Here is a 26,888-nt window from a genome sequence, read left to right as displayed (position 1 = left end):
TAAATTAAATAAATTTACTTTTGTGTAAATAAATACTAAAGAATGTTCTTCAATTTAAATTTTGATAAAACATAATATAATGAAGGATATAAAAAAAATATTGAATTACATTATAATTATATGTTATAATTGAATATGATATTATTTAGATTAAGTGATTAATTAAAGTGCAAAATATATTTTTATTTTACATTTAATAAATACTTTGTATGTTCTATGTAAAGTAAGTAATTTGTACATGTATAATTTGTTTGATTAATAAAAATCCTATATACAAAGTGTTGATATTTAATTTTAAATATTCATTGTATTTAACATCTTAAAGTTTAATATATGTTTCTTCGTTTTTGAAAGAATGTTTATTTTTGTAGTATTTAACACTAAAATGTTTTTGAAGAATAAATTTATTATAGAGATATATTTATTATAGATATTGTTCCAATATAGGGTCGAGTCACCTAAATCCTGCACAATTTTCTCCGAGCTCCATTTGGTCACTATCTTGTCCTTCTTTCGGGTCCTGTTTGGGATGGTACCTTCTAAAGGTTCTCCAATGTCAAAGTCAGTATTGGTCCGTAATCTGAGTGCTGTAATAAATGTGCAATTAATGAGAATGTTTATATCTTACCTTTGACCTGTATTTATAGTTTTGGTTATGAGCTTTGGATTAGCGAAGCCTTAATCACGGCCCAACCACAGCCCAATCATCCTTAATTAGTGTTTTACCTTAATCATGTTCAGAAGCTTACCTGCCACGGTTGTCCGGCCTTATCTTTATTTGTGTATCGTTCGCCATTCGAGTATCGTTCGTCGCTCCCATCGGGGGCCCAATACAGATATATTCTTACATTAATTTACCATATTAAAGGAATTTTATTTATACTCACATGCGAAGGAGCTATATGTGAACTGCAATTAATGATAAATTTTTGGAGTTCAGGATACTCATCACTATAAGACTCTTACCAATTTGTTGGAGTCTTCAAATTAATTAACCTAACAACGAAGGGATAATAAAAACATTTTGTTTGTTTTCTGAAATCATCAATTTGAACATAAAAGAGAGTTTGTTCATCCTAATCCTCCACCAATCATGCCAAACAAATTAGTAAGGTTAGAAACACCTTTCTTAAGATCATTAGTGCAAAAACAGTGTATAACGTCATGCGTTCAACGTCCAACCACTCAATAGCCAACGTTAAAAATGACTGGTGACAGTTTTGTAAATAAATGCAATTATTAAATGTCATTTAGAATTGTAATTTGACGTAAAATGATATAAAACGTCGAATGCCCCAACGTTAGACGTCAAAAGGTTAGTGAATTCCATAAAAATTTGAGCAAGAGATTGAAAATTCAATCACTTTATCTTAGCGCGCAAGACCCACTTCTCTACTCAAACTTTTCTCGAACGGAGTTTGACGACCATCATAAGTAATCTTTATTTCATTTGATACAAATGCGTGTTAATTAACTACTTTAGATATAATTTTCGTTTGTTTTCACCGATTATTTTCGTATTCTTGTCCTTCATAGGCGTATTATGCTTTCTCTCTCACTGGTGGCAACATTTTATTTCGATGAACTCACATTTTGAAGGTTAGTTTTCGTTTTCGTTTTGAAGAACTTTTTTGTTGAACTTGTTTGTTGTTTTTTTTGTTGAACTTGTTTGTTGTTTTTGTTTGGTTGAACTTGTTTGTTGTTATTGTTTGATTGAACTTGTTTGTTGTTATTGTTTGATTGAATTTGTTTGTTGTTTGTTATTTTTCTTTGTTGTTGATCCTATATGACGGTTCATAGTTTATGCTTTATAAAATACCAAAAATTGAAATTTGTTGTTTTTATGCTTTTTAGATCTCGTAGAGTTGTAAAAAAAATCACAATTAATTAAATTGTTTTTATTAACGTCGTATATTGACAAAATTCGATGTCAATTTAATGTCTCTCGATATAACGTCGTTCTACGTTATATGTTTTTTTTTACGAGTGCATATATATATATATTTCTTTTTTTTTATTTGTGTGTGTATACATGTATACACAAAATAATAATTGTATCATTTCCTTAAATATTTTGAAGATATATGTGTCTGATCCAATCATGATTTCTACCTTTTGAGTTTGTTTCATTTGCAATGTGTACAAATAGTTGTTAAGACAAGATCGTCTAGAGAGACTAGATCGTCTAGCAACCCAAGTTTTGACGTTTAACAATAAACATTAAACAAAATATCTTTTTTGAAAGAAAAACACCTACTTGACTTGAAACGTCTAAGCATTTGCTCAATCAAATGAAACATAAAGACTTATGACAAAACAAAATTAGATTTCCAATTGAAAGACTCAAACAAAAGAATTGCACCGATTAAAATGATCAAACTCTTGACTTAAAGCCCAACACACTCACTTACACAAGTAGAACCTACTTAGAATAGAAACAAATCGATAAAATAGTACACACATCAAGATAGATCTGGAAAAAACACTTGAACAACACAGAAACAAAACAAAAACACTTATCTCACTACAAAAAGCTTCAACAGTGGCTCTAAATACCACATGATGGCTTGCTCCTAGGTGCTTGGATAGCCATTCTCCACAGTGTAGTGAAACAAAAACTAGAAAATCTAACCAAAAGTGTAGAGGTGCAGCGAAAATGAAGGTTCTATGGTGAAATGGATGAGGAACAATGTTTGTGTAATGCTACTAGCCTAGCCAGCCAACCCAAACAAAGGAATGAGGCTAGAGAAGTGTGAGAAGGACTCGAAGAAGGTAACTCTTGGTGCAAGAAAAGGTTGGAGTGATCTCAACAACATGACATTACTTGGCATTCAAAAGTGAAATTACAATGCGCGAGGTGTTGAATTTATAATGGATTCAACACCCTTGCACGAGATTCATCTTTGGTTGCATCATATGGATCATAGGCCACATGTACAACATGTTTTTTAGGTTCCTAGCTACATGTATAAAGTAATAAAACGTGCAACTCTAGAAACTTCTCATGGGTTGATGGGCACATACCCTCCTCCGTTGGGCATTGACTCATCCACATGTCCAAATATGAAGTCTTCATGTATCTTGCAACGTGCCTTCTTCTCCTTACACTGAGCGATCTAAGAGCTTCCAATTTAGCTTGATATATAAGGCTTTGATATCCTTTGCTGCTTCTTCATCTAGTTCTTTTTGCATCCTCTTGATCATTCCTCTAGTAAAATGTCCCTTGGTTGGCTTTATTTCACCAGATTTGATAACGAGATGAGAAAACTCAAGGATTAGTTCAAAATGAAAATGAATACTAACTAATCAAAAGATGATAAGATAAAATGGATGAGTTGAATAAAGAATAATAGAATCAGGTCTATTAACAAGAGAGCTTATTCCCATATATGCATAGGATTTTTGGAATCAATTCTATCTTGTCTAAAATCGATTGTCACCACTCCAAATTATAAAAACACGTAAAATTTTAACAAAGATAATATGGTAAAAACTCACATCTCACTCTTAAATCACCCTAAATGAGATTATGAAAGTCACCATATTACAAATTCACCTTTTTTTTCATCTTCAAATTGCATAAAATGAATACAATTGACATACCCGAAAATCTTTAAAAGACAACACAATATTACACTCAACGTAGATGGAGCGATTTTGACTTTTTAATTTTATGAAAGGAAAATTAACAATTCATAATGGCATATACTATATAAATATTAATATTTGTCTATTAACAATAATTTTAGGTAATACATATTGGTTGAGCTGCAATATAATGCGAATATACAACATAAAAGTTTTTTAAGATCTATAAAATCAATATTATCTATCTTTCTTAAAATAAATAAGAAGATAAAACAATTATAACCTCTAATACTAAAATTTTTCAAATTTTATAAAATTTGAAAATAAAGAAAAATATTTATAAGAACAGAATAGAAAAACTAAAAAAAGCATTCAAATTTTGTTCGTAATCTAATCTCGAATGAGAGTGCCACAGAGTGAGTTGAGTTGCAGCAGAGTCCCCAATCCTCATGTCGTTGCTGCTACTGCCCCAACCTTCCACTACCCTCTCTCCGGTCACCGCCTCTGCCTTGGCCGCACGCATACCCTTCGCCACCGTCACGCCTCCGCGGCAGAGAACGTTCACTGCGAAAGCCACACTTTCAACCTCTCTCCTTGAAACAGCACCAAATGCAATCCCTCCCAAGAAGGTTCTGGTTCCCATTGGTTTGGGCACCGAAGAAATGGAAGCCGTTATCATGATTCACGTGCTGCGACGCGCCGGTGCTGATGTCACCGTCGCCTCCGTGGAGCCGCAGCTTCAAGTAGAAGCTGCTGGAGGCACCAAACTAGTGGCTGACACCGACATTTCCACGTGTTCCGATGAAATTTTTGACCTCGTTGCTTTACCCGTTAGTTCTCTAACCGAAACCCCTGTTGGTACTGCTGTTACTGTTAGTGTTTTTGATGGTAGTATTAACCACGCGTGACAGGGAGGAATGCCTGGCTCTGCAAGACTACGGGATTGCGAAGTTCTGCGAAAAATCACAAGCAAACAAGCTGAGGAAAACAGGCTCTATGGAGCTATTTGTGCAGCTCCCGCTGTCACGCTTTTGCCATGGGGCCTTTTGAAGAGAAAGAAGGTGCTTTGCTTAACTTGATTTTCAATAGAATCGAAATTTATTGCCATGGCTTTAAATTAATCTTGCTATCCAATGTTGGTTGGCTCTAGCAGAAGGTTTAGTCTCCCGAGGAGCGAACCTGCATATATGTGTAAATAGTGTATACATATCAGTTTAAACCTTAATATCACGAGTCGGATTTGTAGGTTAAGTTAGGGCTAAATCTAAGAGGAAAATGAATACGGTTAGTGTCTGTCGGACTAAATCTAGAATAGGAAATTGTTGTTGCCCATACAGTGTGGTGGTATCCATGATCCATCCATCAAGATTAGAGTGGAAACTGCTTAATCTGTATATGTACACAACACCATTAGAATTTATCCTGTCAACCCATCACATTAATGAAAAAGATGGATGATGTGATAAAATTATCAGACATTTTATGTCAAATAATTGTACAACGACAATATATATATGTGTGTATGTGTTAAATTTAAATTAAAGAAAGTGAACAATCTTATGCCAATCTATAATAAAATGACATTATACTATTAGTGCATTTTAATTAAGTTTTTTTTAGATATAAAGGTTTCAAGATATGGATTGAGAATGCTTTGATTTTATTCACTTACAAAAATACACTACAGGAACCCTGTTTATACACAATAGTGTATATAACTAAATCCTATATAATAGGAAAAATATATTAACTGAAAGAGAAATAGGAGAAAACATATTTTACTGTTACAAAATAGAAGTATCACTTAGTCTTCCAACATACTGTTACGTGAGTACACCAATATTATTACCATTGGAATTGCTTTTACTCGCTACAATTTTTGCTATATCTTCATTATGTTTTTTTTTTTTTTTTTTTTTTTTTTTTTTTTTTTTTTTTTTTTTTTTTGTATTTGGATAAGGCTAATAAGCTCTAGTTTGTCATGCAAGATAACTTGCCACCCTGCCTTCTTCGACAGCCTTCCAACCTTTTGGGCCGTTAAATCAAATCTTCAGGTTTCCAGAGGACTCACAACCAGCCCGGGCCCTGGAACTACTTACCAGTTTGCTTTGTCCTTGGCCGAACAGCTATTTGGGGAGTCTGTAGCTAGGGAGGTTGCAGAATTGTTGGTAATCTGTTTTTATTAGCATCTTTCTTGCCTGAAAGGAATAAATTGCTTCCCTTCATCTTTGTAATCATATTATGTGCTTGTATGCAGTTGTTTCTTTGTTTTCTTTACTGGCTAATTCCGTGCTGAAAAGTAATTGTACTGACATTTAATTAGTACACAATGCAATAAAAATCAAAGGGGAAATGCAAATTTAGTGCAAATTGAAGAGAGGATTCTAATAGGATACAGTTGTTCTGCACGGCCAAATATTCATGTTAAAATTTTAAGCCTATATTGCAATGATACAGCAGTAGCCAACCTTTTTTCTGGTTCAAGTAAGTTGTAAATGCACCAAGTCTATTACATGAATAATTGTTATTGTATCCATATTGGATTATTTTTTAATGTCTAGTTTAACGTTTGAAATATCCAATCTCTGATGTGAGAGGGACGGACTAGAAATCATACATTGTTTAGAAATATGATCAAATTATAATTTAAAAAGAATAGAAAAAAAAGAATGGTAGATGTGCTTGAAATCTATGTTTGTACATTTGGATTCAATATTGTTTTAACATATTTATAAAAGTCAACATCATTTCTTGTTCTTTTTGATGTTTGATGTATGTCGTCTGATCAGTTAAATCTGTGCCTGATCCAATACTCCCTTATTTTATAATAGTTGATGAGAGCGGATGATGATAATGCAACTAAGAAGGAGTTCAATAAAGTTGAATGGTCCGTTGCCCATCACGCCCCTAGTGTAAGTTATTACTGACTGTCATATTTGTATAATTTGGGAAGACTTCAGTTGTCTATCCCTTTGAAACAAAAGATCTTAAACTTACACATACAGTCGCTCATTATGATGCCCAGGTACTCATACCAATTGCACATGGTTCTGAAGAGATTGAAGTAGTGACTGTGGTAGATATTCTCAGGCGCGCAAAAGCTAACGTCATAGTTGCTTCAGTTGAGAAATCTCTTGAAATTTTGGCTTCACGGGGAACAAAAATTGTTGCTGATATATTAATTAAGGATGCTCAAGAGTCAGCACATGATTTGATTATTCTTCCAGTAAGATAAAACTCTTAAAAAATAAACGTGTTACTGCATTTTTTCTTGGTGCTATAGTAGACCTTAGAAGTCTTTATTATTGAGTTTTAGATAATTCAAGTTTGATTAGACGTGGGAATCGATTCTGATGTACCGATTGAGGAAAATAGGATTTCAATTGCTTTATAAATTAACTGTTTATGTTTGGAACACGTTAAAATTGAATGGAGTTCATTTTGTTTTAACACTCACTTATCCTTAACTAGAATAGTAGAGTGGGTAAACAAGTAAAAACTAAATAAAGGTGACTTATATCCAACTAAATTTTAGTGGATTTCCAAAGTAAGCACTACAAAATTTCAAAATTAAATCAATCCCAATTTTTAAACTTTCCAAACATATACAATCACCAATAACCCTCTCCCCAACAAACAAAAATGACATACATTGTGCACAGAGCAAAGGGTGAAATTGAATGGTCACAATCATGTCGTGTTCTATGAATTTTTGTTGGGGTTCTTCAATTTTTAGGGTTTTTCATTGCAGGTGCACTCGACTCTGTTTATTTAGTTTATGACAGTCAATATCTGTAAAATCTGATGATTCTGGTTTTTGTCACACCTATTTTTTGTAGTTGCTGAGATTTTCATGAATTTTTAGGGAGGAACCGCTGGTGCACAAAGACTAAGCAAATCTAGAATTCTGAAGAAACTTCTTAAAGAACAAAGTTCTGCTGGAAGAATATATGGGGCGATCTGTTCTTCACTTGCCATTCTACATAAACAAGGTTTACTTAAGGTATTAGCTGCCCTACTATTACCATTGTGCTTGTTTCCTGATCTAATTCTTGAGGAAATCGTCACTGAAATGAGAAATTTGTTACCGTTGCAGGACAAGAGGGCCACAGCCCATCCCTCTGTCTTAGACAAGGTTAATGAAGAAGCAATAAATGGGGCCAAAGTAGTAATTGATGGAAATTTGATCACTAGTGAGGGACTTGCCACTGTAACAGATTTTGCATTGGCCATTGTGAGCAAGCTATTTGGTAATGGAAGAGCTAAAAGCGTAGCAAAAGGCCTTGTTTTTGAGTATCCTGGGTAGAATGCATGATGGTTTAAAGCATGTGTAGGTAGAAGAATTATAAATAGTCTTAAGAGATGGGGGGTTTATCATTTTCAAAGCCTATGCCTGGCCAACGTCTCCATATTATCATTATAAATGCTTGTTCCCTATCGCTTCACTAACAAGGATAAGTTGCACTTTCTGTGGCCAAAAGTATTTGATCCACTTGTACAGAGTCTTGTGCCATCTTGTTGCAAAATCCACAAGGTACAACCATGCTTGACCTTCTTGGTGTCAGTGCATTTTGGAACTTTTTCACATACATGGAAGGTACCTATTTATCGAGTTTCATTTGTGGAGTGGATGTGATCGTTTCACATGTGATGGGAACTGTATGTTGAACATTCTAATGTAGAATTCAGACCTTGATAGATAATTCAATCCTCATTGGCCCTAAAAAATAAGTCAATGTCATAATGTAATGAGTCAAATATCATCATCTTGTGCACAAAAAACGAGCAACAAAGTTTTTTCATGTCAGATTTTTGCTGCGACAGGTGGTTTAGTCATAATTTAACTTGGTAATAGATCTTGTACTTCTGTCGATGCGTAAAACAAGGAATCTGCAACTAACATCTTTTGTAGTTATTCCTGGTCAACAAATTGAGTCGAAAACCAAGAGGATAAAAACATTAATTTTGGAGACTTTTTCAATCCGAAAGAAATTCAACATTACCTTAATTTTAATCATTTGAATTATTTTCAAATCTTAAGAATGAATACAATAAGCTGAGTTCAATGTAATATCAATAAGTAATTCTTTCATAAAATATTCCTATATTATTATGCTCATCTTCCTTGACTAGAAATAGAGATTATTTCATAAAGCAAAAAGTACAGAGAATTAATAGAGAAGACAAAGAAGGTAATCATCTATATCCCTTTTTTCCTTTTCTCCCCCATACTCATATAACCACCCCCACCTTACACATAATTTTTCATACGTACATTGAGTCTCCTCATCCTTGCACTTTTTTTGTTATTCACAATTGTATGATTGCTTGCCATCTGTCTATTATGCCTAACAGAATTATTCTCCTTTAAATTCTTTTCCTGATTTGTCCTTATGTCAATTCCACTTGTGACAATACCTTCCCCATTAAAATCAACCTTGTTCTCAAGGTTGAATTTAGGATAAGCGTTTTGGACATAAGAAAGATCCTCCCAAGTAGCATGTTCTTCACCAATGTCGTCGTACTGCACCAAAACTTGAGAAATATGTTGGCCTCTCTACAGAATAACTCTAGATTGCAAAATCTCATGTGGTTGTAATACAATACCTTGGTCATTAGTAACTAGAGAAAGTAGAATATAAGACTATTGATGATCCTCGTGACATGGTTTCAACTGTGATACATGAAAAACGGGATGAATGTGAGCAATTGTAGGTAACAACAATTTATAAGCCACTAGACCAATACATTGGATAAAAGGAAAAGACCAAAGTATCTCATACTCAATTTCTGGTTTTTTCTCAAAGAAACTGAAGCCTAGTATAAGGTTGGAGCTTCACCAACACCATATCTCCCACTTTGAATTCCATGACACCTCTTCTTATCCGCTTGTTGCTTCATATACTGTTAGGCCTTATGCAAATGACCCTTTAACTGATGCAAAACAACATCACGCTGATGTAACAGTTCCTGTAAAGTAGGAGGATATGTGGAATCTGTAATGTACTTGTCAATTCTAGGAGAATCCCTTCCATAGACTACCTTAAATGGTCTCATACCTGTACTGAGGTGGTACAAAGTATTATACCAAAACGTTGCCCACGGTAACAATTTCAGCCACATATTTGGATTGTTGTAAGCAAAACAACGCAAGTACATCTCCAAACAACGATTGACAACTTCCGATTGACCATCAGATTGGAGGTGGTATGTGGTGCTCATTGCCAACGAAGTGCCACTCAACCGGAAGAGTTGTTTAAAAGCGACTCATAAAAACTTTGTCTCTATCTGATACAATCAACTTGGGAAATCCATGTAATTTCACCACCGTTTGCATGAACAATTTAGCCACTTGCATACTATTGTAATCGACTTTTAATGGAGAAAAATGGGCATACTGAGAAAGTCTATCAACCACTACCATGATCACTGTAAACCCCCGAGCCTTGGGTAATCCCGTAATAAAATCCATTGCTATATCTTCCCATATCTGTGCTGGAATGGGGAGAGGATGCAACAACCCGAAAGGTAATGTATTGAAAGACTTAGCCTGCTAACAAATGAGGCATTGCTTAACAAAATTAGCTATGTCTTTATGCATTCCTTGCCAATGAAATTGTGCCACAATCCGAGAGACAGTTCGTGTAACACCCGAATGTTCGCCAAGTGGAGAAGAGTGGAATTCATGTAAGATGTGCTGAATCAAGTCATGATTCTTAAGGATAACCATTTTGCCATTCCAATATAATAACTCATCGTGTGTGGAATAATTGGGGTACCCTTGCGACATAATTCACGAATGTTGTGTAGTTTTGTATCTTCTGCAACTGTGGCACGTAAGATGGTTAAAATTGCCAAGTTTGGTTGAGACCATGCCATGAAAAATGATCTTGACAAGGCATTTGCTGCCAAATTGTCCTTCCTTGGTTTGTACTCGATAGTAAAGTCGTAGCCTAACAATTTATGCAACCACACTTGTTGTTCCGGCGTTTGTAAGGATTGTTGGGTCAGGCTCTTGAGACTTTTCTAGTTTGTCTTAAATATGAATTTATGCCCCAAAAGGTACTGTCGAAATTTTGCTATGGCTTCCGTGATGGCATATAATTGCCATGTATAAGCTGATTGTTTCTGAAGTCTGGGATTTAATTTCTTTGAAAAGAAAGCAACTAGATGATTGTTTTGACTAATCATCGCTCCTATACCAATACCTGATGCATTTGTTTCTATTACAAAAGCAGTAGTAAGATCAGGAAGAGTAAGTACTAGAGCTTGAGTAAAAGTGGCTTTTAGTGTTTCAAAAGTTGTAGTAGCTGCGACATCCCAATTAAAGTTGTCTTTCTTGAGCAAATTTGTCAAAGGAGCTACAATAGATGCATAACCCTTGATAAACTTTCGATAATAACCCGTAAGTCCCAAAAATCCCCTTAACTGTTTAATGTTAGTAGGAAGAGGCTAGGCTAACACATCTTGTACCTTGGAAGCATCTACAGCTATGCCTTGACCCGAACAGTGTGTCCTAAATATTCCACTTGAGTAAGAGCAAATGAACACTTAAAGAACTTGGCAAATAATTTGTGCGTCCTTAGTAATTGTAAGACAACTTCTAGTTGGTGTAAATGAGAAGACCAAGTCGGACGGTAGACTAGTATGTCATAAAAAAAAACCAACACAAATTTCATTCATCAAGCACTGAAATGTAGTCGAAGCATTCATCAACCCAAAAGACATGACAAACCACTCATAGTGCCCATGATGTGCTCTGATAGTTGTCTTATATATGTCTTTCTTCTTAAGCAAAATTTTGATGATACCCAGACCTGAGATCAAGCTTGGAAAAATATTGAGTCCCAAATAGCTCATCAATTAAGTCATCTACAGTAGGAATGGAAAAACTATCTTTGATGGTTATGGCATTTAAGGTGCGATAGTCCATACAAAATCTCCAAGTACCATATTTCTTCTTGACCAATACAATGGGTGAAGAGAAAGGGCTATTACTGGGTACTATAATGCCTTCTTGTAACATCTCCCTGACCATCTTCTCAATTTGTTCGTTTTAACAGTGAGGGTATCTATAGGGTCTAACCTTAACAAGATAAACCCCTGCAATCAAAGGAATAAAAATGATCGTGGGACCTACTTGGAGGAAGACCAATAGGAACTACAAAAACATCATGATAGGTATGCAAAAGTAATGCTAATTCAGGGTCCAAATTTGTAGGTAATAGTGAGGTTGCTGAAACTGAAGTGTAAAGAGTTCAGATATGGCATTAGTGCGTTGCCGTCTGTGAAGATGATTATATTGGGTTGGAGTCAAAAGTTGTGGCTTATCCCCATGAAGAGTAATAAAGTTCCCGTCCACTAAGAACTTCAATGTCAAGGCCCGATAGTCCGAAATATGGGGCCCAATGTAGTTAACTATGCAGCCCCGGAGACCAAATCTACAACTGTGCTTGGCAATAAGTAAATTGGGAGTTGTAAAGAGTGCCCTTGGATCTGTACGTCAACTATGCATACCATACCTTCCACTGTCAAGGAATTTCCATTACCAACTAAGACTTGAAATCCAGAAGTGGGTTCAATGGCTAATTTCAAACAATGGGCAAGCCCTGGTTGCAAGAAGTTATCAAAACTCCCACTATCCAGTAGTACTTGAACCGTGACCCCATTGATAATACCCTGGAATCGCATAGTATCAATGCTAGATACTCCTTTGAGAGCATTAAAAGAAAGGTGATGCTTTTGGTCCTGTGATTGCATGTTAGAATGATTAACAACATCAGGTGGTTCAAGTCCCGGTGTCGAGACTACCTCTTCCTCTAATTCTAAGAACAAATATTGTTTGTTGGGACATTTGTGGTGGGGTGAAAATTTCTCATCACATGTTAAACACAATCCTTTCTCTTGACGTAATTGCATTTCTGCTGCAGAAATTTTTTTGACATTGGCAAACTTACTGGATTAGGAATTAGGCAGGGTTATAGTGTTTGGGTTGGGTAACAAGGGTGGTAAGCTGATAGATTTGGTTGTTTGGGCCAACGAGGATGGTGGGTATTTTGGATAAGGAAGGTTTAAGGTAGGTTTTTGTTTTGGCTGGTATTTGTCTTCGAATAGCCTTGCCAATGAAACCCCTCGTTTCAATGATATGGGATTTTGAGCAATAACATCGTGATGGATGTCAATCTTAAGCCCACTAATGAAACAATCAAGTAAAGCATCTGCAGTAATGCCTTAAACCCGATTAGCCAAATCTGTAAATTCTCGATAATATTCTTGAACAAACCTTGTTTGCTTCAACTTAAAGAGGGTAGATCAAGGACACTCTTAAGGGGAAGGGCCAAATTCCAATTCCAAAGACCAAGTGAAACTAATCCAAGATTGAAACGGAGTGGTCTTAGCTAGCATTTAGAACCAAGGAATCACATCTACCTCCATATGAACTGCAACAACGGTAAGATGTTGCTCCTCCAGAGTATTGTAAAATGTGAAAAATTGTTCAGTCCAAAAAATCCACTCCAACACATTTGAGCCATTGAAATGTGGAAAATCAAGTTTAACATTTCGAACATGAAAGGGAGGTGCAAAACTCGAATTGGACCTGTTCGATGAGGTACTCGCTACACGCAACAACGTCATTGCAGTTTCTAGGCTCTCAAAACGAGTAGAATACTCCATGTTCCTAGATTCCATCAACTATAGAATGCGCTTAACATCAGATGATAACTCTTTCAAGCGAGTGTTTTCAGGCATGAAGGAAAGTGTAGAATGAAAGCACCAATGTAATATCAATCACAGAGTAGATAAGTAAGCAATAAAAGTAATCACAGAGTAGAATATTCTTCCATAAAAGATTCCTGTATTATTATGCTCATCTTCCTTTACTAGAAAGAGAGATCATTTCATAAAGCAGAAAGTATAGAGAATTAACAAAGAAGACAAAGAAGGTAACCATCCATATCCCTTTCTTCCTTTTCTCCCCCAAACTCATATAACCACCCCCACCTCACATATAATCTTTCATATGTACATTGGGCCTCCTCATCCTTGCACTTTTTAAATTATTCATAATTGTATGATTGCTTGCCATCTATCCATTATGCCTAACAAAATTATTCTCCTCTAAATTCTTTTCCTGATTTTCCCTTATGTCATTCCCACTCGTGACATTCAATTAAGATATAATTCCAAACTGGAAAACGAATATAACATACATAGTTTCATTCACTTTAAAAGAGTAATCGACAACATTCAAATGCATGATTACTATAGCTGATATTTAAATACAAAATTTTGATCTATAAAAGAAAAGGCAGTTTATCATAAATAATAGTTTTTTTTTAAAAAAATATTTTTCTGATATTTTAATTCTGATTTTCTATGACATTTGATAATAACATAATCAAATAATAAATTAATAAATATACAATTGTTTAACTTTGATGTTTAAGAGGATTGTTGTCACGATCAAGTCTATAAGCACTTCTAAAATAGATAATAGGAACACATACGATATGTCAAATATTTTATTAGTAAATATTAGGTAATTAAATATTTTGTTGACTATAATTTAGACATTATTATAATTTGTGTAGATTTTTGCACTTGTCATTCCTAAAATATATGAGAAATTATAGAACCCTTACACACACACATATATATTACTCTACTTTTTTAAATAATCATCAAAATTATTCTTTAAACCTTTTTATATGGTATTAAGAGCCAAACATCAGCATCTTCTACAATATAGGAATTGATGTTTCTTTATTTCACTAAATATTTTTTATGGCTTCTTCCGATAAAAATCAATCGGAGAAACATGATTTTGAAACTTCCGCTACTTCTAAGAGTCATATTTCTACTGTTGTCGGATTTGTGACCAAGTCAGGTATATCTTACTCTACTCTTAATCTTTCTATTGTTACTAGGGGTAATAATTGGATAATTCATTCAGGTTCTACTAATCATATGACTTGTGATCCTCATAAATTTAATTATTTTGCCCTCCTTGTTCTATAAGTGTTATTATTAATGTCAATGGGGTCTCACTCCTATTGAAGGTGTAGGTACTATATCCCTTTCACCCTCCTTATCGATTCTTGATGTTTTATTTGTTCTTACATTGAATTGTAATCTTATCTCCGTCAGCAAGTTAACAAAATCACATTTTTGTGTTGCTTTGTTTTATCCAACCCATTGCCTTTTCCTAAACATCCATTCCAAGGAGAAGATTATCAGTGATAAAGCGAGTGAAGGACTGTATTATCTTGAAAATGTCTCACAACAAACCCATGAAGGAGCGTTGACTTGTCTTGCAAATGATCACATACAAGATAAAAACAAAAAAGAAATTTGGTTATGGTATAGACGATTGGGACATCCCTCTTTTGGTTATTTAAAAAATTATTTCCATCATCATTTCATAAATTCAATATTTCTGATTTTTCTTTTGTGAAACTTGTGTTAAGAAAAAAAGTCATCGTGTTGTGTTTCTTTTAAGAAACACAACAACTAATTTTCCTTTTTCATTAATTCACACAGATGTTTGGGGCCTTGTCCCACAATCTACACATAACGGAAAAAAATGGTTTATCAGTTTTGTTGATGATTGTACTAGGGTAACCTGAGTGTTTTTTTTCTTAAACGTAAAAGTGATGTGGTTTGTTCATTCCATCATATGATCGTTACACAATTTAGCACATCTATTAAGGTCATTCGACCAGACAATGTAGGAGAATATTTTAAGACTAAATTAATAAAGTTCATGAACTCTAAAGGCATCTTGCATCAAACTATATGTCCTTATTCACCATAACAAAATGGAGTGACTGAGAGGAAAAATAAACATATATTAGAGGTGACAAGATTACTTTTGATAAATGGTAATGTCCTATCTCATTTATGGGGTGAGGTTGTGAGCTTTGCAATTTATTTAATTAATTGAACCCCTTCTAGTGTGCTTAACTTTTGAAGGCCTTTAGATGTGTTGTCTGATAATTGTATTCTTCCTCCCATAGTTCATATACCACCTCATGTTTTTGGATGTGTTATATATGTTCACTTACACCCACATCAACGTACAAAGCTTAAAGAACGAGCTATCAAATGTGTTTTTGTTAGGTATGGATCAACTCAAAAAGGTTATCATGCTTACCATCCATCATCAAAGAAATTTTATATCTCTATGGATGTGACATTTAATGAGGATGAATTTTTTTTATGTTGATTCTACACTTCAAGGGGGCAATGAAAGTGAAGTGCATAATCATGATGTTAGTATGTGTGATGTCTCAGATATAAAATTATATTATGAAGATAAATTATCGTGTGAGGATCATTCTGCAGGAAGTGAGCCAATCCTAGATATGGACACTTCTTTTCAGGATAATACAGTGTTTTCTGATCATAACCAATTGACTCAATCTTCTCCACAAGTTCAACTTGACTCTTTAGAGGTACCTTCTGATCTTATCTCTAATAATACTAATGTAGATGAAACTAATCATGAAATTGTTTCTCTTGGTCCTAGCCTTGATAATGCTAATTTAGATGAAACCGGTCATGAAATTGATTCTTGTCTGTGTGAGGCCACCAACACACCAAACACTGAGTCTACTACTGTTCAATATAATCTTCCACCCCGTGTTAATTGTGGTCAACCTCTAACTAAATATGAACCAAACCTTCAAGCCAAAGTTAAATATCCCATTAGTAAATATGTGTCATCTCACAGGTTATCTCAGTCATATGCATCATTTGTATCTCAATTATCTTCAATTTATATTCTTAGTAATATACAAGAAGCTTTAGTAGATCCTAGATGGACCATAACAATGGTTGATGAGATGAAAACTTTAGAAAAAAATAACACTTAAGATCTTATGTCCTTACCAAGAGGGAAGAAAACTGTGGGCTGCAAATTTGTATTTACAATTAAGCATAAAATTGATGGAACTATTCAGAGGTATAAAACACGACTTGTGGTTAAAGGTTACACTCAATCTTATGGTATAGATTAAAAAGAGTCGTTCGCACCCGGTAGCCAAGCTCAACACTATGAGAATACTTTTGTCGCTAGCAGGAAACAAAGATTGTCCTCTTCTACAATTCGATATGAAAAATCTTTCCTACATGGAGAAATTTCATAAGAAATTTATATGGATTGCAATTGAAGGTTTGCAAATTAAAAAAAGCTCTATATGGATTAAAACAATCCCCAAGAGTATGGTTTGAAAGGTTTACCAAGTCTATGAAGACTTTTGGCTATAGAGCAAGTAATTCTGATCACACATTATTTTTGAAGAGAGGAAAAGGAAAAATTGCAGCTTTGATTATATATGTAGATGACATGATTATTACAAGAAATGACCAAGATGAGATTTCTAGTTTACAACAATACCTTGCATCTGAATTTAAGATGAAACAACTTGGAAACCTCAAATATTTTTTGGGTATTGAAGTAGCTAGATCAAAACATGGTATTTTCTTATGCCAAAGAAAATATACTATTGACTTACTATCGGGAACTAGGCTGCTTGGGAGTAAATCAGTTGATACACCAATCGAACAAAATCATAAACTCTTTCAATGTTCAAATTCAGGAAGCATAGACATGGGGAAATACCAAAGGCTAGTAGGAAAATTAATTTATTTGTCCCATACACGTCCAAATATTACCTATGCAGTGAATGTTGTTAGTCAATTTATGCATGACCCACGAAAGCTTCATATGGATGCTGTTGAAAGGATTTTGAGATATTTGATTAATTAACATATGGATGTTGTTAGTCTAATTGGTGATTAATCTTCGCTTAATTGATTAATCTGTGTGGTGCATAATCAATTGAATAAGTGTGTTGCGTTTGCTTAATTCGCAATTTTGAAGACCAAATTAACCTTCGCTTAGTTGGTTAATTCATGTTAGATTAGGGGTAAGAAGAGCGTTTAATTTGTTGTTAATCAAGGATAGGAAGCATTGCAATTGATCCAGATGCAAACCTGTTGTTAAATCTGTGTGTTAATCAATTCATTTCAGTTCACAAAATTTGTTCAAAACTCCCCACTACATGTTTGACCTATTTCTTGAACCACATTTGGTCCTTGAGAGACGACATAAGAGTCACTTCCTAATATCATATTGTACTTAATTGCATATTAATTTGATTCGGGTACGACCTCGATCAAATTTGGCGCCACTGTCGGGGACCAACGGTTCGGGCTTAGTATTCAAAATTGCGAATTAAGCAAACATAACACACCTATTCAATTGATTTTGCACCATATAGATTAATCCAACTAAACGAAGATTAATCACCAATTAGACAACTAAATGTATACCTAATTACAAACACAAAACAAACTTAAGACAACAAAATACAATTACAGTTCAAAACTCTCAAATAAACAATGCAATATCTCTAATTACCAACCAAACATACTTAAACCGCCATTATAAACTAAATGCAAAGAGCAATCAAATTTGAAATCATCATAGCAAAGGAATGCGAAACTGGAAAAATGAACATGAATCCTAAAATACAAAACTGTAAAATAAAATAATGATTCATGAATTATTATCTATTAAAATATATTTCTAAAAATACTTGAGTCTTATAGCAATAGCAGTGACAGCTTAATTGGATTGACGAACCCTTAAACCCTTCGATTTCTTTTTACTATATAAATAAAAATACTTTTAATTTTAATATATTTTATATATTTGACATTTTATACACTTCAAACAGATGTTTAATTCTATCAAAATATTTCTTAAAGATCCTTCATTATTAGCTCATGTTATATAAAACTGCGGTGAAATGAAGAGTCACGAGAGGTAAACATTCACAATTTTAGAAAATGTAATAACCTAACAGTAACATTAATAAATCAATAAAAAAAAAGGATAAGTAAAAATCTTAAAGAAAATAAACAAACGTTGTGTCAAAGAGACTTAAAAGCCTGTGAAATCCAAATCCAGTATCACGATTCAATCTGGTAAGTTTTAAGAAGATTTTAGTAAATAAACATTTGAAATACGATAAAAGTATCCAACTTAGGATTTTTGTTTTTGAAATAGCACATCATAAACACATGTGAATGCTCCAATTTTCAATTATAGAAATACATCTAATTCGGATAGAAAAGCTTTTTCTAAAAGGAAATAATGAATATCTTATAACTAAAACTAAATTTGTCAAACGATGAAATTTGTTTTCTAAAAGAAAACCATATTTCTTTATGTACTTATCTAAAATAATAGTAGTCATTACCTTTATCATAATAAAATTAATTATTTCTAGAGAACAGTGGCAGAAACTTAACCAGGTTGTTGTTCAAACAAGTGTTCCAATCTTAAAAAAGTCAAGAAAAACAAATTAAAAAGGTTCAAAGGGTTAGAGAAAAAAAAGTTTAAATGATAAGACTTGAATTAAAAGATGGATGAATAAATATATTATTGCCACCTTGAAATTGATTAGTCATTCATGTTTACAATATTTGAAAGAAAATTATTCAATTGAGCTATCAATGACCATCATTATATTAAGAATTTATTATTCAATTGTAAATTTTATTAATTTACAAGTGAACGAAAATAAGATTCTTACTTTGGGCAGCAAAAGTTATTTCTGAGTAAGTTACTTTTACATTTACTAATATTAAGATAAGATAAGATTAGGATTAGGCTAGAATTGAACATCTGAAAAAAAGAGCAGGATATTTTTCCTTTCACGATTGTTTTGTTTGGCCTTCTTTTATTGACACGAAATAATACAATCATAGCATAACATACTTTAAAAAAACAAACACCTACAAAATGGTACAGCGACATAGGATAGATATGGAAACAAATTGGAAAGTCAATGGAAAAGCAACAGCTTCAACTTTTGACAGGTGTAAGTAATATCTGCAGTGATACAAATTGAAAATTTAAAGGTATATATAGTAAACAAAATTTACTTAAAATATTTGCACTAAACATAAGTAATTACAAAAAGAATATTTTGTTTATAATCAAGGACATTAAGCAGTTTAAACTGCAGATATGTCCAAGTTTCATGATATCTGTCAGTCATTGTTGGTTAAGAAGTAAACATAAACAATCATGTAGCTTCTATACTTGGAAACTTTAGTAAGAATTAACACATAGACTAATATCTTTAGACTATTTGGTAATCTCTAGGTCAAAAAACATTCAAGCACATAGAAAAGAAAATAACATTCAAGCACATATAATAATTCATTATTTGACGATACATGTTTAATAATGTACAACTCACCACTCCTAGTTCCTATACATAAAACTAATAATAGCTAGCTACCACTCTATCTACTGTTGGACTGTAATTACCTCACAGTTCACAAACATACACACAACAATGACTTTCTCCTTCGTATATCTGTTACTCAGAAACAACTATTCACTACCATGGTCCTGTAAGTGTCCTTCTCAAGCATTGTATTTTACTTACCCTTGGGTGGCATGCAGGGTCCGAATCCTGCTAAGATAAACAAATAAATAATGCTTATTTGCCTTTCAAACTGTCAAAATAATTCTCTATTGGAAGAGATTCATATGCAAAACAGATTATACCTTGTTTTTCTGCATTTCCTTAATTTCTGCCTGTAACAAACCAATTGTAATCAGAGAAGACCAAAACCTTCGTATACATTTTACTCGTAAGTGATAAGGATGTGGCTCAGAATGACAGCATACCTGTTTTCTTTGCAATTCTCTGTTTATTTCCTTAAGTTTTGCAACTTCAGCTTCTAGTTCGAAAGTGTAGGCCTGCCATTCACAAGAGATAGAATATTATAGTTACTGTCGCCTTGAGAATAATAAAAGGTATAAGAAAAGAACGTTAGAAATTAATTCTATATATCTTTTAATTTTTATTATTAGGTGAGTTTTAAGAGTTGCAGTACAAAAGGAAATGGCTTAATTTTTCAGAAGAAATTAAAATGACATAATTTTGGTATATGTATAAAGTTAAAATTTATTAATATTACTTGAGCTAAAACTTAATTCTGAGATAGTTTAAAAAAAAGAAAACATGTTTTAGCCTTACTTCTCTTTAAGTATATGTTAGAACAGTGGAACTAATGCAGTGATGAGTAGTCTACATTAGTTCCACTGTTCTAAGTATATGTTAGAACAGTGGAACTAATGCAGTGATGAGTAGTCTACATTAGTTCCACTGTTCTAAGTATATGTTAGAACAGTGGAACTAATGCAGTGATGAGTAGTAACCTGCTTACGAGCCCGTGATCTGGCTGCTGATTCTCTATTTTTGATCATTCTCCTTTGTCTTCTCTCAACCACTTTCTCTATAGCACTGCATTTTCTTCCCCTGTTGATTGAATAATGAACTGGCGACAGTGAAGAGTTGTCTANATTACTTCTTGTAATTACATCTGATGATATTTTCCTTGAGGGAGAAGCCTCTGGATTACCCGAGGCTAAACCAACAAGTCCAGCATTCAATGAATGCTCGATCAACCCTCCTCTTCTGCCAGGGTTAGCAAGTGGAGCACTGTTGAACAAATGCATAGGAGCAGCAAAAGCTAAATTTGCAGGCTTTGGAAAAAGTGGTGGCTGTTGTGTTGGTCGGTGAGAGTGGTTTGAGTTTAGTGATAGAGGAGGAGGAGGAGGTTGTTTGGGAGCTAAGTTATTGTTGGTCTCCACCACCCTCTCACCCATATTCCCATTACTTCTATTTGGTTGTGGGAAACCAAGAAGTAGGCCATTGTTATTGTTTGGTCTAGGAAAGTTACCAAACCATCCATTGTTATTTGGTTTTCCAATTTGTTGTTGTTGTTGAGGCACATCTTCTCTCACCACCCCAGCTCTCACCAAAAACTCCTCTAAAGTCATTTCTCCCAATGTTGGTTGCCTTTGAGGAATGGATGAACCACCATTACCATTGCCATTCCCATCATTGGCCCCACCACTTTCTTTGATCAAGTCCCTCCAAACTTCATCTACTGTTTTCTGACTAAGAGTCCTTGGCAATGTCAAAGAACCCTGTCTTTGCAAACCACCACTAATTGAGTTAAGGTTGTGGCCTTCTCCTGTACCAGCTGAAAATGTCAATGCCTGAGTCTCTTCAGCTGTCCAAATGTTCTTCAAGAGTTCATCCATGTTCATGGACCCAAATTCCTTCCCAACACCACCCATGGTGCTCTGAAACTCATCAAATGTAAGGGAGTATACTGATGATGGCTGTCTCAGCAGAGAACCAACATTTGCCGCCGGTGTCTTCCCATGCATGGCATCCCAAGTGGGGTTATTATCATCGTAGTTCCTGAAGTTCATCCTTGCTTTCACTTTCCAAACCTTGAAGCAGACGTTAGAGCTTTACTTAAGCAAGCTTTGTCTTAGGTAGCAATCATGCCTCAGTAGATCGTGGGCTGTTTTCAGACACCGATTTGGAATGGTTTCCTTGGATTCAGAACAACTATAAAAAATAAAAAAAAAAACATTGAGACAATAAAAGCAATTCACTGATAAAGTTACTAAAAGAGATCATTATTAATCCCATCCCACAATCCTTAAAAACAAAACATTCAGGCAGAACGCTGTTCCATCTTTTTAGGGATCAGTAGAAAAACAGTTAGGAAACAATTTCATTTAAAGCAGTGCACATGGTGAAACACTGAAGCCTACTATGATTGAGTTGTAGAGAGAAGTCAGATCTAAACGTTGTGTTGTCTGTTATTTCGATATTTTGACCAGGTGAAAATATCTTACTAGTTTTTGTAAGTTAGATTAAATTAACCTAACGCAAAATCTGATGATGTAGATAGAACTTAATTTTTCAAATGCTTCAAAGTAAAAAGTTAAGTAATTTTTCTGCGAGATACCAACACCCTTTATAGGAGTTTAACAGAACCCAACATCCTTTTTGGGGCGAAATCACAAAAATCTCTCAGACGCGTCACCATCTCCTACCCGATTTTCTTTTATCTTAAAAAAGTAATTGTCACCACTATTATACAAATTTCACATCCAATTATGGATACGAAACGAACCAAAAAGAACCAGAGTGTTATCCAATTCCGCTGATTCTGCACGCCACAGAGCCCCGCGGCGAACAGAGAAACCCAAAAGGCCCCATATCGATTAAACTAAAATTAGTTGGGAGGAAAGAGCGATATAAAGAAAGAGCGACCGGAGAAACAAAAGGAAATGGAAAAATAAATAAAAGAGCGTGGGAATGGCTCAGATATGGATATGAAGAGGAAAAAATGGCTGTGAGAATGAAAGGAGGAATTAAAATTAGAGTTACCTCATTCACTGATCAACGTTGGACTTGGTTGTAAGGAGTGTCGTGTCGCAGCGATCTTGAGAATGGGGAGTGTGGTGGTGTCAACAAGTGTCTTGTGTATTGCCGCCTCGACACGAGTCCCAATTTAAGAACACTCTTTCTCACACACTGCTGCATATTATTGGACTTTTCTCTCAGTTATAATATTTACAAAATATAATTTGGAACCACACTGCTATCAAAACGTGGCCCAATAGTTCCTCAGTTGAATCCCTGATGTGACATTCACCCAATCATCACTCGAAATGTGTGAGGATCACAGCACTTGATGCTGCTTTCCGACAACATTTTACATTTGTGATCATCACACCTTTGGATTTTTTCTCATCCATTTCTTTTTTTCTTTATATTTCATTTTTGCCTTATCTTTTCCTTTTTCAGATGTGGCAGGTGTTTGTAGAAATAGTATGTTCTGCAAAGTAAGGTAGATAGATATTTGAATCTATTCCCTTGGTTTTGTCTATACATAAGTTGCTTAAATAACTCCCCACACCTAATTTAGTTATAAGTCTAGTCACTATATTAATATAGGAATATTTATCTTCACCCTAAATGTACTTTTTCTTTTGGATAAATAAATATATTTTAAATTATTTTTTCATCAATTACATTAAATATCTAAAATTTAAACTTTTAAGGACTGGTTAAACAAATATATATTTACACACTCCAGTAATTTAATTTTCTGGATTGCAAGGGGTTCAAGACTCTTACTAACTCTAATAGAGATTGGGTATTAGTGAAATTATTATAAAGGTGTATGAAATTTGTTGTGTTATCTATCACCAACTAACAAAGTAAAAAGCAAAAATCACTTTATTAGAAAACATTTAGATGTTACATGCATGCAGTGTTTTGACCTTAGCTTAAATATTTATTATCTTAGTATAGTTGTGTACCAACCATGCACTACTATTAGTAAAGATTTTGACAACTCTATATTAACAAGTGAAATAATTTGCATGATAAAGACAAAAATACCCTCTGTATAATAAGAATATTTTCAATTATAAGTTCAAAATATGCTTAACGCAAATAAAATAATCAATGAATAAACAATTTAAATTATTGAATTTTAGATAAAAAATTGTTAGGAGTTAATTCTATCAAGACCAAATGATACTGCATCTTCCTTTATATTTAAAAGAAAATGATTCTTTGACACATCTAAATCTTTTACATTTATTTGATATTATTCTTACTTACTTTTTACTTTCTCATTTCTTAAAAAACTACAAAATTTTATACTTTTTAACCATTTTTACCCTTACATTCTGTGTCAAATGAATTTAAAAATGTGTCATACTATTATTACTCTATGTGTAATCATAATGCTTATAAAATTCCATAACTTTGTTCTCACTTTAATATTATTAAAACAGTTTGATATGAAAGTTGATAGGTGACTGAGTCTTTTTATTTTTTTTCTATTTTCAATTTTTTTTCATTACAATAAAATGCCATTAAATTAAAGAAATTATTACAATATATTTTATAATGTACTTTTTAATATGTTATTATTACAATAAAATATGATTTAATATTATAATGTACATCTTTAATATGTTCTTTTCTATTATTATTATTATTATAAAAATTATAAAAAAAGTGTTTCCTTTATTAACTTTAAGCAACAAATTACGATAAATATAGTGTAATGTGTTGGTAGGTAGATTTTCTCTGAAGTATATGAAGAGTTTATCTTCAAACATATTTATATGAAAATATTTTAATTTTTCCAAGTACTTTCATAGGTTAAACAATGAGATGTATATAAATTTTGTACATTTCTTTTTAATAACAGTGCTGAAGTAGAGGCAATTTTCTTCATATTGTTGCGTTTTATGTGAATAAGATTTTAACTATAAATTATTTTAAATACAAAACAAAGCAATATACACATATAAAATAGAGTGACAAAGTGAGTTTTATTTTTTTTTTCTTTTTTTACGTGATACTAGTGGTGGTGAAATATCTAAAGTTCTTTTTATGGATAATTTCTATTAAGAAAAATGTAAGATATTTAATAAGGAATATCTTTTTAATTATAATTTAATATGTATTTTAATATATTTAATAGGCCTACATTATTTAAGGAATATTTGGTAGTTGTATATTATTTAGGAATTAATATTAAGAGTAACTTATATATATATATATATATATATATATATATATATATATATATATATATATATATATATATATATATATATTCTCTCTTAATCCTTTAAAGTAATTTTTAATAAGAATAAAATCTTAATTAAATTTTAAGTGAATTTTTCATTCAAATTGAACCAAATAGCATATTGTGTCAAATATTTACGTAAATAAGATTATTTTTTTTATTCAAGTTAGGATTCGTTCTAAGAAACATTGAATTTCAAACTGTTGTTGCAATTTTCTTCTTGAAATTCTCTTTCTCCATTTTTTAAATGAAAAAAAAAAAAACTCAAAATCCAGTTCAGAATTCAGCTGTTCTTAATAATTGAAGAATTCTAACATGAAAATAACGTATTACATATATAAATATTTAAGACCACGTATTATTGTAATAAAATTTTAATGTATGTAGTAGGTGAGTGAAAATTGAATTTGAGGTAGAATAGTTGTGTTTAAAAAGATTAAAATTGAGGGTTTTAGAGAATTATGAAAGTGATATGTGTACGGATAGTTGTTTTGTTGTCATGTGGTGGGAAGAAACATATGATCGAGAATATGCTTAAAGAGAGGTAAAATAGTGAAGAAGATGAAGAGCAGAAGTACGTAATATGTGAGTGTACAAAAAGAAGAAAAAGCAATGTAAGAAGGACCTGAGAACTGCAGATTCGTGGGATTTGTTCACATGTTCTGAAATCACTCTCTCTATACTTGTTGCATTCTCATTCGTCCCTTCTTTCTTCACGTTTCACCTTTTCCTCCACACATTTTCATACACCCTTCTTACTATGCATCCATATAATATTATAAGATTTATAACAAAATAAGAAAAGGATATTTTCACACATTTTTTTTTTATATAATTTTTTACACAATCTGTGTGGTTTTCGTAAAATTAATTTTCAATTATTTCTTTATTGTTGATGAGGGGTTTCGAAAATTTAAAATGCACTTGATACATGATGAATTTCTAGGCAAAAACCCTAGTATTGGTACTTATAGTTGCTTTTGTTGTTTGAGCGTGCTTTCTATTTTTTTCTCGTGTTGTGCCTTCCATTTCTTTGCTCACGATATCACTGCATTTTTTGTCGTAGGTTCCTTGTCTTCGTCGGAATTCATTGTTGTTAATCTTCGTCCACTGTTTGTATGTGGTTCGTTTCATTGATTAGATAGTGTTTGTGTCGTCTTCCTTTAATGAAGTCCATTTGACCTTTTTGTAAGTAAGATACATATAACTCATTCATTTATTTTTGTTATGGTTAGGGTTAAATAAAAGAAGTTTCATTTTTTTAGGGGTGGTTTTGGGATTGCTATCCAGATTGAGACATACTTGGTCATTTCATTGTCTACATTATAACGATTTATGGGTGAATAATTGATGCAATGTTTATTTTTATGTATTGTAGTTGAACAAAGTTTGAAACAAGATGTGTTGGGAAAACACTTCTTGCAAGATTAATCCTCTCTTACTCTCTTACTCTCTTTTTCTCTTTTCTTTCTTCTTTCCTTTTTATTCTCTTTTTCGGACACTTAGACTCTTCATGCTCTCTGGGTATTGGACTTTCCTTTTTTTTGTTCTCCTTTTTTTCTCTAAACTCCCCCTTTTTTCCTTTTTTTCTCTCTCGATATTTGACTCTCCCTCTCATTTCTTTTTTTTTATCTAACTCACTCCCCCTTTAGCGGAAGCATTCCCAACCAAACAATCGACTCTGATACCACTGTAACGCGTACAGGCAATGGTAACGCGTACAGACAATGGTAACGCGTACAGGCAATGGTAACGCGTACAAGCAATGGTAACGCGTACAGGCAATG

The 26,888-nt window shown here is 33.2% G+C and overlaps 2 protein-coding genes across 9 annotated transcripts; one reads left to right on the top strand and one right to left on the bottom strand.

Annotated features, from left to right (window-relative positions):
* The first annotated feature begins 3,964 nt into the window (after window positions 1–3,964).
* On the top strand, window positions 3,965–8,354 carry LOC106765761 (protein DJ-1 homolog C). The gene is made up of 7 exons (XM_014650487.2): window positions 3,965–4,418; window positions 4,500–4,649; window positions 5,577–5,756; window positions 6,420–6,500; window positions 6,614–6,814; window positions 7,454–7,591; window positions 7,685–8,354. The coding sequence occupies exons 1-7, from the start codon at window positions 4,038–4,040 to the stop codon at window positions 7,892–7,894; spliced, it is 1,341 nt and encodes a 446-aa protein (XP_014505973.1). The 5' UTR covers window positions 3,965–4,037; the 3' UTR covers window positions 7,895–8,354.
* An 11,435-nt stretch (window positions 8,355–19,789) lies between these two features.
* LOC106769302 (ABSCISIC ACID-INSENSITIVE 5-like protein 2) lies at window positions 19,790–23,268 on the bottom strand. 8 transcript variants are annotated; one of them, XM_014654869.2, is made up of 7 exons: window positions 22,875–23,260; window positions 20,872–22,043; window positions 20,358–20,371; window positions 20,303–20,321; window positions 20,180–20,209; window positions 20,058–20,084; window positions 19,956–19,985 (listed from the first exon to the last, which is right to left on the bottom strand). In XM_014654869.2, exons 2-5 carry the CDS (start codon window positions 21,899–21,901, stop codon window positions 20,199–20,201), a joined length of 1,074 nt encoding a protein of 357 aa, XP_014510355.1. In that variant the 5' UTR covers window positions 21,902–22,043; window positions 22,875–23,260; the 3' UTR covers window positions 19,956–19,985; window positions 20,058–20,084; window positions 20,180–20,198. The 8 variants fall into 8 exon arrangements, with proteins under 8 accessions (XP_014510349.1, XP_014510356.1, XP_014510350.1 ...); XM_014654863.2 differs by having other exon boundaries at window positions 19,790–19,985; window positions 20,058–20,087; window positions 20,303–20,374; window positions 20,837–22,043; window positions 22,875–23,264; XM_014654870.2 differs by having other exon boundaries at window positions 19,790–20,087; window positions 22,875–23,262.
* Window positions 23,269–26,888: the final 3,620 nt, after the last annotated feature.

This window comes from Vigna radiata, chromosome 7 (genome assembly GCF_000741045.1).
Source record: "Vigna radiata var. radiata cultivar VC1973A chromosome 7, Vradiata_ver6, whole genome shotgun sequence".
Taxonomy (NCBI): Eukaryota; Viridiplantae; Streptophyta; class Magnoliopsida; order Fabales; family Fabaceae; genus Vigna; species Vigna radiata.
This window is presented reverse-complemented; position numbering and strand designations above follow the sequence as displayed.

Bases quoted from the DNA above. Each gene is read 5' to 3' on its own strand.
- LOC106765761 (XM_014650487.2), top strand. From the start codon at position 4,038: ATGTCGTTGCTGCTACTGCCCCAACCTTCCACTACCCTCTCTCCGGTC. The intron at 4,419-4,499 runs GTTAGTTCTCTA...CACGCGTGACAG, and splicing joins TTGACCTCGTTGCTTTACCC to GGAGGAATGCCTGGCTCTGC. The intron at 4,650-5,576 runs GTGCTTTGCTTA...TTGTCATGCAAG, and splicing joins GCCTTTTGAAGAGAAAGAAG to ATAACTTGCCACCCTGCCTT.